At 42.4% G+C, this 13,613-nt stretch overlaps 1 protein-coding gene across 7 annotated transcripts in view; it reads right to left on the bottom strand.

Annotated features, from left to right (window-relative positions):
• The window catches only part of UBP1 (upstream binding protein 1), a 533,655-nt gene that overhangs the window by 95,178 nt on the left and 424,864 nt on the right, over nt 1-13,613 (bottom strand). For all 7 annotated transcript variants that reach the window (XM_085607613.1, XM_085607611.1, XM_085607612.1 and 4 more), the window contains one exon: nt 3,644-3,786. In XM_085607613.1, coding sequence (XP_085463739.1) covers nt 3,644-3,786 — 143 coding nt within the window. The remainder of the gene's footprint in view (nt 1-3,643; nt 3,787-13,613) is intronic.

Below are 13,613 nucleotides of genomic sequence, written 5' to 3'. Positions count from 1 at the left end.
TTCAGGTCCGTAGGGCCCCAGACATTTAATATGGCCAGCTTGATATTACAGTCGATCTTCTGCCCCAACACCCCTTCCATGCTTCCCACTACTGCCGCCCAGTATCCTTGGATGGCCATGCACTCCCAGAGAGTGTGGACAAATGTGACCTCTTGCCCACATTGCCTGGAGCAGCCACCCTCTGTACAATACCCCATTCGGACCAATAAAGGTCCAAACAAGTAGGATCTATGCAGGAGCTTTAACTGTATTAGTCGGAGCCTAGAGGAGATGGCCACTTCCTTAGGAAAGGGCGTTGCCGCAAGCCACTCTTCGTCATCCAGTCCCGCTACATCGTGGTCCCATTTTTCCCTCAGCCGGACTAACGGATCAGCCGTCTTGTTAATCAGTTTTTTAAAATAAGTGACATGGCCTTCTCCGGCAGATCTCCATTTAAGACTCTATCCTCGAGAGGGGAACACTCAGGAATTGACTCTCCTCTGGGCAGTACAGCGAGCAAAGCATGTCTAATTTGCAAGTACCTAAAGAATTCAGTTTGCGCCAGTTCATATTCCGTCTGCAGCCGGGTCAAGGGAATTATATCACCTGCCTTCCACATGTCGCCCACCCTTGATATGCCAATAAGGTCCTAACAATCAAAGCACTTCGAGTGGATCAGCCTGCTTGCTGTGGCAGAGTGGTGTGGCCTGTGTGATCCTACCCTCAAACCCCAGACTTTTCGTGGCCGCCCTCCACACCTGTACCGCATGCCCAGTGGGTCCGGTTAAGGCAGGCCTGACCGAACTAGAGTATAGTGCCCCTTCAAAGCTCCCTCCCGGTAGGAGCCACCTGTCGATCTGGAAGCAGGCTCACCCTGCGGTCTGTATGTGCACTGATTAATTGCTGCGAGGTGGGACGCCCAGTAATATTTTTTTAATGTCTGGTAGGCCGATTCCCCCTTCGAACCACCCCAGTGTGAGCTTGTGGCAATCCGGGGGGTTTACACTGCCAAAGCAGGTCTTGTAGAATGCAGTCAAGTTCCTTAAAATATGTGGAATCGACGTGATGTGGAGTATTCTGCAGAGCATACAAGAATCTAGGGAAGGGCATCATCTTGAATAGGGCCGCGCGCCCCAAAAGGGGAAAAAACTAATTCCAGTGCCGGACTTCGCTCTTGAGACGTAATAGGGGCGGCAGGAGGTTACGCTCAAAAAACCAGAACAGGTCCCTAGAGACATAGATCCCCAGGTACTTGAAGCCGTCTATCACTTCCATTATTTGGAATCCCCGGGGAAGTGGAGGCATCGCACCAAATAGACGCAGAGCACTGACTTGGTCCAATTTATTTTGTAGCCAGCGAATCTGCCTAACACCCGAAATATGTTCAAGACCCTGTTTAGGGAGGCCGCCGAAGATACCAGGTAGAGTAAGATATCGAACGTCTGACACTCTTAATGTTGACATCAGTCACTCGATGAGTCTCTAGGAGTCTCATCCTGTCACACATAAGCCTCAGAACCCACTCTTCTAGATCCTGTTTCGATTAGCCATTTCCTCCAATTTCCTTCATCTTATTCATTTATTTGTGCCTACAAAGGAATAACTGGCTTGTCTCAAAATGCCATTCTTAGGTACACCACTCCACCCAAAAAACAAGTCACGGCAAGACATGCACCTCAACAACCTTTTGCATATCAAAACCATATGTCTCAACTCCTTAGTGTCACCCTCCGTACCTTTAAAAGTTAAATGTATCAATGCCAAATCGGTCACAGCTCATGCTTGCAAAATCTAACCACAATAATATACCAGCATGGGTTCAGGTCAGGCGGGGACTGTTGAGCAAAACTAAAATCTTTATCTGTTGATCTCAAAATATACAAGGGCAGGGGGGCATCCACTTGGCCTTCATGGACCACAGCTTGGCCTTTGATCGGGTCAACAGAGCTATGCTCTGGGCTACGCTGGGGACATTGGGGGTCGAGCTGGCTCTGGTCACTTTCATGTGTGACCTGCATGAAGACCTTACCGCCTCAGTAAGGTATGGCGCTAACGGTGAATGTACCTAGACCTTTAGTTTATAGAGAGGGGTGCACCAGGGTTGCATCCTGACCCCATTTCTTTTTATTCTTTATATTAATGGTCTGGAGTTAGCCCTAGCAGAACTTGGGGCTGATGTCCCATGCGTGAGCGGTCGCCTATTGCCTGCACTCTTATATTCAGGTGATGCTGTTCTAATAGCACGCCCAATAGCAAGGCCAAGAGACTGCAGTGTCTCCTAGATCTTTATGTTATTTTCATGGATGACTTGACCTCTCGACTAACTATTCCAAGTCCAATGTTATGGTTATAGGACCTAAAAATACTAGCTCCAAAAAAGTTGTGGTGAAGGGTCACCCTGTTAGTAGGGTAGAGACCTTCTCTCATCCAGGTATCCTACTGGACTCCCATTTTTCCTGGCAACCTTTTCTCAAGAAAAACACCATGCTGTTGTTTAAAAGGGTGGGGAAGGGCATTGGTGCTTTTTCAAAATGCCTAGGCCAGACAAACATTGAGTCGACTCGTAAAGTCTATAAGGCCAAATGCATTCCTGCAGCTAGTGGGGCTATGTGTCTTCTGCTCCTTTACAGGAGGTGAAAATAATTTCATGAAAAGTCTCTTAGATGTCCATCAATGTATCCCCAGTGAGACAGTGCATGAAGAATTGGGGGTGAGGTACTTCTCCGATTTCATTTGCTTTCGGTACCTACTTTTATGGTTATCCCTTTGGCTGAAGGAAGAGCTACATTTCAAAAGACTCATAGTACACAATAGTATGACTCTGGATAATATCTCCCATATAACCTGGTTGTTTTTCATTAGGGGAACTTTTACTAAGTTGGGTAGACGGGATGTTTTTTCAAACCCAGATCGTATAGTGAAGGGGGACGTTGCCTGGCTGAAGAAGGCTTTTTATTCTAGGGTGGCAGCAGAACGAGAGGCTGTTGCCTTGACTAAGGGCCAGATGCACCATTTTATTATGGTTAAATCAGTGAATTGGATAGAACTATATCTGAAATTGGGGCTGACCAGTTATCACAGGCTGTTGACCATTTTTAGGTTAAATACATTTTATCAGTTGATGTTTTCCAAAGTGGGTTTGGATTAAAACCCCGCAGCTCCAAGCTTGCACCTGTGATGACACTTCCACTCCTGCTACTTTGCATATAGTACGGATATGTCCCAAATTCAATAGTTTTTGCCATCAGCTTGTCCGTCCGCAGCTTTCACCTTTGATGTTCAAGCAGGTGAGACCAGGCCTTCTGTTTTTACAATGCTTACAGTAGCCCCATAAGTGCTTTTTTATGTCACGTTTTTTATCTGGAATCTTACATTGTATTTGAACTTATTTAACCCTTACCTATACCGAAGAATTGTTATTTAACTGGTCATTCTTTGGGCGGTTTTCTGTCTACCTTACAATCTACTATTTGCACCTGTGTACCTTCTTCTATGACTGTGTTCTTACATCTGATTGTTGTGGATTTTTCTCTTTTCATACCAGAGAGTTGCATCTCTTCTCATGATTGTATTTGTATTTTATTGTGTATACTTTTATGATTAAGTAAAATTAAGTTAACATTCACATTCTATAGATATTATAAATCAAAACAATTATAATTACCTGATTGCTCAGAACAATATGAATGCCACTGGGCCCAAGTCTGTAAACCTGGTTGATATGATGCAGAGGGATTTTGAATGCTGCTGCAATCTTCTGTGTTACTTCAGATGCAGTCATTTCTTCAAGGTAGATTGCATGATAAACTGGGAGGTGAGTGGGTTGGGGGAAACAGAGAAAAGAAAGTCATATCTGATTAATTACTGCTAACTTTTCCAAACAATGCATACACTATGGCTGAATGTTGTTCTAAGAAAATATTTAAGCAGTTCAATAATGCACGGTTTCTTGGCATCTGTGGTGCATCGCAAGAGGCAGAGGGACCCTTTAATAAAGATGGTGAAGTCCCACGTGGTTCCTGCCATGCCCAGTGCAACTACCCAATAACTGTCATAGGGGCTTTCCGCACTGTCCAACAACCCACGGTTTGACAATGGGGTTTTGGCCGTGCCATCAGCTGTAGGAGGGCTGGACTCCCTATGCATGTTAAGTGTGCTTGCAGGAACGTGCATAAGGTTGCCACCTTACTCACTTCTTACTCTCAGGACCAGCGGAGGGCAGCTGGTTATCTCTGACAATCAGTAGGGCAGAAAAGTAATAATGTAAAGCCATTGGGCTGTTTAATTACATCATTAAATTGAGAGGAAAATGTCAGGTATTTGCCCTGTTTGCATGTTCAAGCGTACACTGCAGATGGACCTCCTCACTTAACGATGCACTGTCCTGTGTTCTAGAAAACAGAAACAGGGAAGAAGGATGACATTTCCTCTATCAAGCCAATAATTTCATCAGATGGTCTCGGAGGTTTACAAAATGTAAAGCATTTTAACTTTTTTTTAATTAGCAATATAGAGTACCTCCAGGCAGTCTGTGAAACGCTGGAAGAAAAAATGAATGACATGATGGAAAGAGTTGGAGTAATGGAGGCAGCTTTGGAAGACTTTTCAAAACAAGCCGAAAAGAATTCATCTGAAATCACGAGACTAAAAGACAATGACAAAGAACTGAGGGACAAACTAGAACGTTTAGAATATAATGCTAGAAGGAATAATATTAGGATCCTGAATGTCCCAGAAGAGGTTGAGGGAGGAGACATAAGGTCCTTTATTATTAGTCTTCTTAGAGAACTCCACCCTGACATAGAAAGACAGACCCTGGAAGAGGATATTCAGAGAGTCCATTGTGACCCTTACTCTAAACGACCTGGGGTAAAAAAGCCAAGAAGGATCTTAGTACATTTTAAAACATACTCAGTAAAGGAAAAGATCCATGCCGAGGGCTTAAAAGCAGGAGTATATAATAAGGCGGACTGGTCTTTTCGTGTAAGGTCAGACATTTTACGCATCACACAGGACAGACAGTGGGAACTAGGGAAATATATCCAAGAATTAAGGGATCTGGGCGCTACAGTAAACTTAGGATTCCCCGCCTCTCAAACGGTGATGTGGAACAATAAAATGTATAATTTTAAGGACCCTCTTGAAGTCAATTCCCTGATTGATCAGATTAAAGGCACATTCAACTGAGAAATCTTAGAATTCCTGTCCAGATAGAGATAGACCCCGAAGCAGAGGTATCTTTGGTATACCTCTAGTATTGAGGGAGGGTTTCCCGGGGTGGGGGGGGACTGGAAGGCGGGGGGTTGGTCACAAATAAAAATAAAATTCAAAAAATAAAGATTTTCTGTTTGTGCACGGGGTGGGGAAGCATGTGGGAAAAAAGAAAAAAAAATTGTCCTCATTTATAAATAACAATCAAATATTTCAAATAGGCCCATATAAAATTTTCATTTCTTTAATCACGTGCAACATATATAAGCTTTCCTCTCTTAATTTACCAAGGGGCCACCTTCTTCCTTCATGACAGACTTAGGTAGGACAGAGAAATCAAAAAATGTGAAAATAATATCATGGAATGTAAATGGTCTCAGGGTTCCCTCCAGAAGAAGGAACATTTTAGAATATCTGAGACTCTCAGATAGCAATGTGCGTTTTATTCAAGAGTCACACTTGCTTAAGGAGGAATGGACATCGATTTAAAAAAATCTGAAATGGTTAAAACACTGCATTTGCACAAACCAATTGTGTACTATACAAGGAGTTGCTCTTGTGTTTAAAAAAACTATCCAAGCTAAACATGCGGATTGCTTCACCGACCCTTTGGGGAGATGGGCAATCGCCAGGGCCAAAATTAATGGCTCCTGGCTGACTTTTGTGAGCTATTATGGACCAAATCTGGATGATTCGGCTCCATTACACACTTTACTTCTCCAATTAATCAACATAAATGATCCTATTATATTTGGTGGCGATTTTAATCTGATTCTGGACCTAGTCAAGATTCAACCTCATGTAGAGCAGCAGCAACTCAAAATATGAGAACGGCCCTAAAACAGCTGATGATAGATATGGGGCTCTTAGACATTTGGAGAGAGATGGGACATAGGGACAGCTGGGGAGAATTTCACGTTTCATAACAAAAAGTGTGGGCATCGTTCCAGGAATGATTTTTTCCTGGTCGATGCTTCACCTGTAAGAACACGATTAAGGTCAGCCATGATACGAAACACTCGGCTGTGGTTTTGGAAATTGTTATTGCGATGAAACCCTCCTTTTGTAGGTGGACCCTAAATCGCTCGCTACTCTTGGAAGCCGCAGTGATTGAAAAGCTAAAAATAGTAACTAATGAGTTCTTTGTATTTAATCTTAACTCAGCACCCCTTCACGTAGTATGGGACTAATATAAGGCCTTTTTAAGAGGTATTCTAACAACTCTCTCTATTGCTCAAAATAAGAGTAAAGGATGAAATCAGAGCTCTAGAAGCTGTAGTACACATTAATCAGGAAGCGTTAGAACAAACTCCTGATAATTTGAAAATCTCACAAACTTTGACGGTAGTGAAACACAAGCTTGCGGACTACCTTGAAGAAATAATTCAAAGAAAATGGGAAGCTAGTAGGCTGTCTCACCACGGATACGGGGAGGGGTGTGGCAAATTCCTTGCATGGAAAACGAAGATAGACCAGTCCAGAAACCTGATAAAAGATCTTAGATGTTCGAACTCTGGTAATATCATCACTGATGATTCTGGGATTGAAGATGCCTTTGTTCAATTTTTCCAAGGCCCCTATGTAGAGGATCCAACATTAAGCGAAAACTTCATGGAGGAATTTCTTTTAGATCTGGATCTCCACAAACACCAGATTGCAGAAAAAACAAATTTAAGTTGCCCCATAACTTTGGAGGAAGTCGCTCAAACCATTAGTACCTTAAAAAAGGGGAAAGCCGCTGGCCCGGATTCTATCCCAAACGAGATTTATGTTATTTTAAAGAAAGAGCTTGCCCCATTTCTACTCCAACTGTTCAACTCTGCTTTCATATCTGGTCAATACCTCCACTCATCATGGGATGAAGCCACCATAACAATTCTCCTAAAACCAAACAATAATCCGAGATCCCGTGAGTCTTACAGGCCTATCTCACTTTTAAATAGTGACCATAAACTATATACTCATATTATAGCTAAACGCCTGGATAAGGTAATAGGACTACTGATACACCCATATCAGAAATGTTTTATGAAAGGGAGACAGCTGTATGAACTAACGCACAATCTAATCGGGGCAATAGACATGGCAAGAACATACCAGATCCCACTAGCAGTAATGACCTTTGATGCTGCAAAAGCATTTGATTGGGTCAGTTGGACGTTCTTATATATAATGATTCAGCGTTTCAATTTAGGTGAAACTTTCTTAGCAGCAGTTAAGGCCCTCTATAAAAACCCATTTGCCAAGGTCCTTGTTAATGGTAACCTTACAAGATCATTAAAAATAGGCAGGGGGACTAGACAGGGCGGCCCTCTTTAACCCCCTCCTTTTCAATATATGTATCGAACCTTTAGCATGTAAATTAAGAGCCTGCCGGAACATTCACCCTTTTATTTGTAATGGTTGGGAAAAGAAAATCGGGCTATATACTGACGATCTTATGATTTTGACAGGTGATTTAGAGCAATCGCTTCATGTGATTTGGGAACAGCTGGAGATTTATGGGAGGGCGTCCGGATAATTGATTAACCAACAAAAAACCGAGTTAATGAAATGGAATACTCACTATAGGAGCGACCTCACAAAGAGAGAAATTAGATATCTAGGCGTCCAAATAGTCCATAACATCGATAAGATAGCACAGGTCAACTTTGATAAAGTAACCATGAGTGTCAAATCACAGTTACAAAGATGGGGGGCTCTTCCACTTTCTTTTTTGGGTAAATCGAATCTTTTAAAAATGTCGATTCTCCCCAAATTTACTTTTTTGTTTAATACTATCCCGTGAGAGTTTCCCAAGATTTGGTTCAAGAAAGTACAAGGGGCTTTTTCTAGTTTTGTTTGGGGAAACAAAAAACCAAGAATATCCTTAAAGAAATTTAGAAGGAAGAAAGCTCATGGAAACATCGCTACCCCAGATTTATACCAGTATTACTGTGCCTTCCATCTAAAGAGCTTTCGGCAACTACTGATGGATAGTTCTGCTTTCTCCCCGCTCTTTAAGGCTCTTACGGCCATTGTTCCCCACCAGGCAGAGTCTTTTCTTCTAAAATTTGATCACCCTAAATTTTTTAAGATGGTGAGATTGAAGGTTCTTGTGGCTACAGTTAAGCTTTGGTCACAGGTGAGACGATTGTTAAAAATTCCCTAATATAGTGACACAACACCTATTTGGGACTCACCAGGTACTCCGGCTTGTTTAATGAACACCCTCGCTGTTCCGCTTCGATAAGGTGGCATTTGCATGTGGGGACAGCTTATTGTGGATTCTGAATTAATCTCATGGCATCACTTCTCTGCGATTTGTGAGAACTTGGTCTAAAAATTCAAATACTATCAATTGTCAAGTTGGGTAAAATCTTTAGGGAAGGAGCTTGAAGGGAAAGAGGACTTGGTGTCAAAGTTCTGCACACGTTCCACAATTCGGAAAGAGGTTGCAGAATGGTATTGGTTTCTATCTCAAAGTGGAGAAGATAAACAAGATCCATTTACAGAGATCTGGAAGAGAGACCTGCCGGATGAAGACCTTGAAAAATTAGGGCAAGTATCTATGTTTCTTTTATGGTCTTATGTGAAACCTGCATCATTTAAAAAGAACCATCTTTTCACAGTCCATAAGGCATATTGGATGCCACAGAAAATATAAAAAAAAGAGGAGTCAAGAGATTAAGAAATGCCCGAAGTGCGGTGAAGACAACGCAAATGAGGTCCATATGTTCTGGCGGTGTCCCTCAATCCAGTCCTTCTGGCAGACAGTGGGTAGGACCATATCAGGTATTATGGGTCAATGGATCAAGTTGACTATACCCTCTGTGATTTTGGAGGTGTTTCCAGGGGGGATAGTTAACCGAACCCTAACTAAAAATCATAAAGCCCTCTTTTTTTGCTCTGATTATTCTTGCCTGGAGGGAATTTTGTGTAAAGTGGATTCTTCCATGTCCCCCAACGGAGGATGAATGGATTCATTCCATTCAGAGGGTCTCCCAACTTGACCATGCAAGCAAAGAGACCAAGAAAAACTAATTTTGGGAAATCTGGGATGGCTGGGTTAAGACCTTTGTCTCTAACGAATCTCATTAAGTATTATTATCTTTATAAACCCTGTATTTTGTTTTCTTTATACTTGTTTTGGGATTAGAGTTCTTTCTTCTCTCCACTTTTATTCTCTCGCATCTAATTTCTTCGGTACTTAGGATTCACCTATGTTGTTTGTGTTTTATGGTCCAATGATTAGCAATATGCTATACAGGCTGCTTTAGTGGCGGGGCCACTTCTAACTATAGCACCTGCCTATAAACGATTAGGAGTCATTTTCCAGCCTAGAGGTAAAATCTCTTTTACATTTCATCTTTCTCTCCTTTGCGGAGTGACCGGGAATCATCAATACCTCGTTTTGGTTATGCCCTATTTCTTTGAAACTAAAGCATAATTGGATAAATGAGGACTCTTGAAACGATTGTCAGGCACTCTCCCCAAATTGGGCGATGCAGACAATTGTCATTGACTGCATTGTGTTGGTGCGCAGAGGCCGCTACTTTCCCGAAGCCACATTGTTAGGAACACAGGGGTTGTTCAGAGGTAAGCCCTGCGTCATGATGTCATTCAAAGAATGACATAAATGCATGCTAGCATTTGTGCTAATTGACAGTTGTTGCCTGCCTGCCTTCTCAAAGTCTAGGGAGGCATAGACTATAAAATGGATTATAAATTGCTTACAGAAAATGTTGTAGCTGCTGAATCACATAATTCCAGTGCCCCTAGTTATGTGCACTATGAACCAGCATCAATGAGCTACATGCAAACTGCAAAGCATAGAAACTTATTTCATTTTTAATCAATCTTGCTTTATTTTGATATTGCTAAAAAGGGTTCTTTTGGTAGTAATAAACTCATTAGTGCAGACAAACCCAACCACTGCATTATGTTTTAATTCTTGTGTGTTTCACCAGACCAAGCACTCTTAACATATTATACCAACCAATATGGAAGATATGCTACTTTTACACCTTGTAACCATCATTGTCTTATATAACATTTCCTATTAATTGATTTACACACTTGTATGATTCATTTTCTGTGTACAATATGTGAGTATGATGTAAATCGCTATGTCACCCTACACTAGGACATAGCGCTTTAAAAGAAATTAAATAGGAAAATAAATGATGCCTGTCCCTCACATACAGGGGTTGAACAAAGTCAATAAGATTATTTGAAAGGAGGTTAAATAGTGTACTTTGAAGCAGACTTTTAACATAAACTTGATAAAAAACCGAGCTGTCCGCGGGGTCAGGGCATAAATATGTTGTCTATTCCCACAGGGTTACCTGGTGTAATGGGACTCTCAAGAGACACTGGCGAGTCTGGGGCGCGGGTCTACCCAGATCTGGTGCCTGAGTGGGAATACATGCGTCTATGCACCACTCGCGAGGTGAGGTGCGCACTGATGTTTTACCAAAACATTTTGTTATATCCTCATTGTGTTATTGTATGCTACCAAGCCTAGCTGTCTCCTAGCAGCTCAGCCAAAGTGAGAGATGGTATTGGAATGTTGGTGTGACTGTGATAAATGGAATGCTTGGGTGCCTGTGTGGAAGAGTGGTGACAGTTGGAGATGGGCTGAGCAGCCTGGAGTAAGAGCTGGAGCAATGGATATACCTGGCTTTAAGACTGATGTATATAGCAACTTGGAACTAATCAAGAAAACTACAAAACTCTTCCTGGCTACCGGTCATAAGGTCCAACATATTTTGGCGAAGACCTGGAGCTGACCTCGAGTGTGATACCACATTTAAAGAAGCTATCTTTGGTTTGCACAAGGATAAACTAGGAAATAAAGAGCAACAAGAAGTAAAGTGTCAGGTATGGAGCCACAGACTATCCAGCCCCACCAGTGTTCTTATCAACGGATGGCCCCACCCACAAGTGTCCCTGTCATCGGCCAGCCCCAGCCTGGACAACCTCCATAGACATTACAACTTTTATGGACTTTTATGCTAGTGGATGTCTGGTCTAAGACTCACCAATCCCACATCCTAACGTGTCTGCTACTATGTTACATCGGGTTTTAAAGATATTAGTGGCTGCACGGATACAAATTATGGACACTTTTCACTTTGCTTAGAGGCTTATTAGTCTGTCCCAGTGAGTGGATTTAACAAGCGTCACACTGGAGGGATGTGGCTGTACTCATTATGTGTTTTGGAGTTACATGAAAAGCACGAGCAGTAAGTTTGAGGAGTTTCCCAACTAGGTCAAATTACGCTCTGTGTTGTTGTGCACCTCACATCGTTTGGGTCTGCGTGGTTTCAAGGGAACAACCATCTTGGCACTAACTCGTATGGAGGAGTACTCCTCAAGGACTTTTCTGGTGAGCCCATTCAAGTTTTTACAGTCTTACAACCTCAATTTGATAGTGTCCGTTTAACTGCAGCGCTGCGGTTTGAGAATGATGCGTGTGTGTTTTTCAGCGTGCGCGAGCATACCTGCATCTCCTCGGGGTCCTGAAATCGTAGTTGCTTCTACGCAGATCAGGGCTGGTGGTGGATAAACAGCGTGCCACCATCTTTAGGTTGGCTGCCACTGCTGTTACAAGTAATTGTACAGTTTTCATTATGCCAACCACGTTTTCACAGTTATTTCGGATGCAGCAAGTGAGGCGCAATGAGGTGTCCTGCAGTTTGGGTGTTACAGTACTCGGCTGTGCTCACTATCATCATGAGCACACTTTGTTTGTCTCCACAAGCAATGGGTAATCTTAATTAAGTCATGCACGTTAGTAGTTTGCCAAGGTCAGCAGCCAGCTGGGAAAGTTCGTCTGTTTGTTCCCCCACTAGATTTTCTGCTGCATTAGAGGGTCATTCTATGAATGCTGTGGACAGTTGCCGCAACACACGGAAGCCAGTGGACTTTGACTCAAGTTCCGGTGGTGAGTTGGAGTTTGTTTTTCACTCTTCCCTTATCAGAGTCAAGCTTGGCAGTGTATTCGCTCTCCAAGAAATTTTACACACACAACTTGCTGATGTACCACGACCTGTGACACACAATTCCAGTGACAGGCACACCATAGACTTTGCACATATATTGTGGTGACTTTCTCAACACAGCTTAAGAGTGCCATATTACGGTTTACGTCTGCTTGTCTATTGTGGCTAATAGTTGTTGTGCATGTGTTTTCTCCAGTCTTCGACATGTCACAACTTGGCACTTCAGTTAGCTTCAATTTGGTCTTGTCTGTGTTATATTTCGGTTAAAAATAACATACAAATAACTTAAGAAAGGTGTCTACCTGTTCTATTGTTTATGTTATGTTCAACTTGTGCATTTATATATAGTGATGTATAAGATTTGATTCCCTTACTCAAGGGAGTTTCTAGCCTAGTAGTACTCGGGTGAGAGGTCGCTCACCAGCCTGTATTACAGTTTTAAATTGTACTACAGTTTTGGGATTGGAGTTTCCACTGACTTTTGTATCGTTTGTCTCTATGTTCTTCTATAGCATACTCTTTCGTGATACCACAGTTTATGCTTCATTACATGATGTCACAGTTTATGCTTCATTTCACATGGTTGGACTTTGAATTTTGGGGCGTGGTAATCACACTGTACTCCTTTCCCTGAGGGATGATTATGGTTTTCGGTTCCACTTTACACTGTACTCCCTTACGCAGGGTGGTTCTTGTCTTGGTGGGTGGTTCTCAACTTCTCTGTGGTTCTTACGCTACATTTCACATTGTGTTGTGTTTATGTGTGTAAGTCGCCCTGCGCTTCTCGTCTTGCTGGTTGTGTGTAAGTCGCCCTGTGCCTCATATGTTGTAGTCTTGTGTGTAAGTCGCCCGGCGCCTCCAGTTTTGTTGTCTTGTGTGTAAGTCACCCTGCGCATCACTGGTTAGTGTTATGTGTGTAAGTGTTGTGAGTAAGTCGTCCTGCAACTCACGTGTTGTTCTGTGTAAGTTGCCCTGCGTTTCATGTGTTGTTGTTGTGTGTAAATCGCTTCGCGCCTCACCGTGTGTACACTCTGTGTTGTTCATCTTGTGCTACACATGTGTTTCGTCTCTCCCTACTCTAGGTTGGTCTTTTGGGTTCTGTCCCTTGCTCGTTGGTTTCACCCTCTTTACCTGTTTTGGTTTTGGGTGTTTGTCTTGGGGTGTGGCCCACCCTTCACTACATTTTTGAAATTATTTATTGGGAAGGATGGGGATATTGCCTGTCAATGTTTTATTCTTGCTTGCCAATATTTTCATTTTCCTTCAGGTTACGAAGTGTTCCTACTCTCGAGAAGTTGTATTTAGTTTTGCTTCCCTGAGTTTGAACTTTTTCTCTTTCTGTACATTTGCTTGTTTTGTTTATAGTTATTCCCACATTCTTTCACACTTTCATTTTTCATTTAAAAGGAAGGGGATAATGTAATATCCTTACTGTGT

Source organism: Triturus cristatus, chromosome 5_2 (assembly GCF_964204655.1).
Source record: "Triturus cristatus chromosome 5_2, aTriCri1.1, whole genome shotgun sequence".
Taxonomy (NCBI): Eukaryota; Metazoa; Chordata; class Amphibia; order Caudata; family Salamandridae; genus Triturus; species Triturus cristatus.
This window is presented reverse-complemented; position numbering and strand designations above follow the sequence as displayed.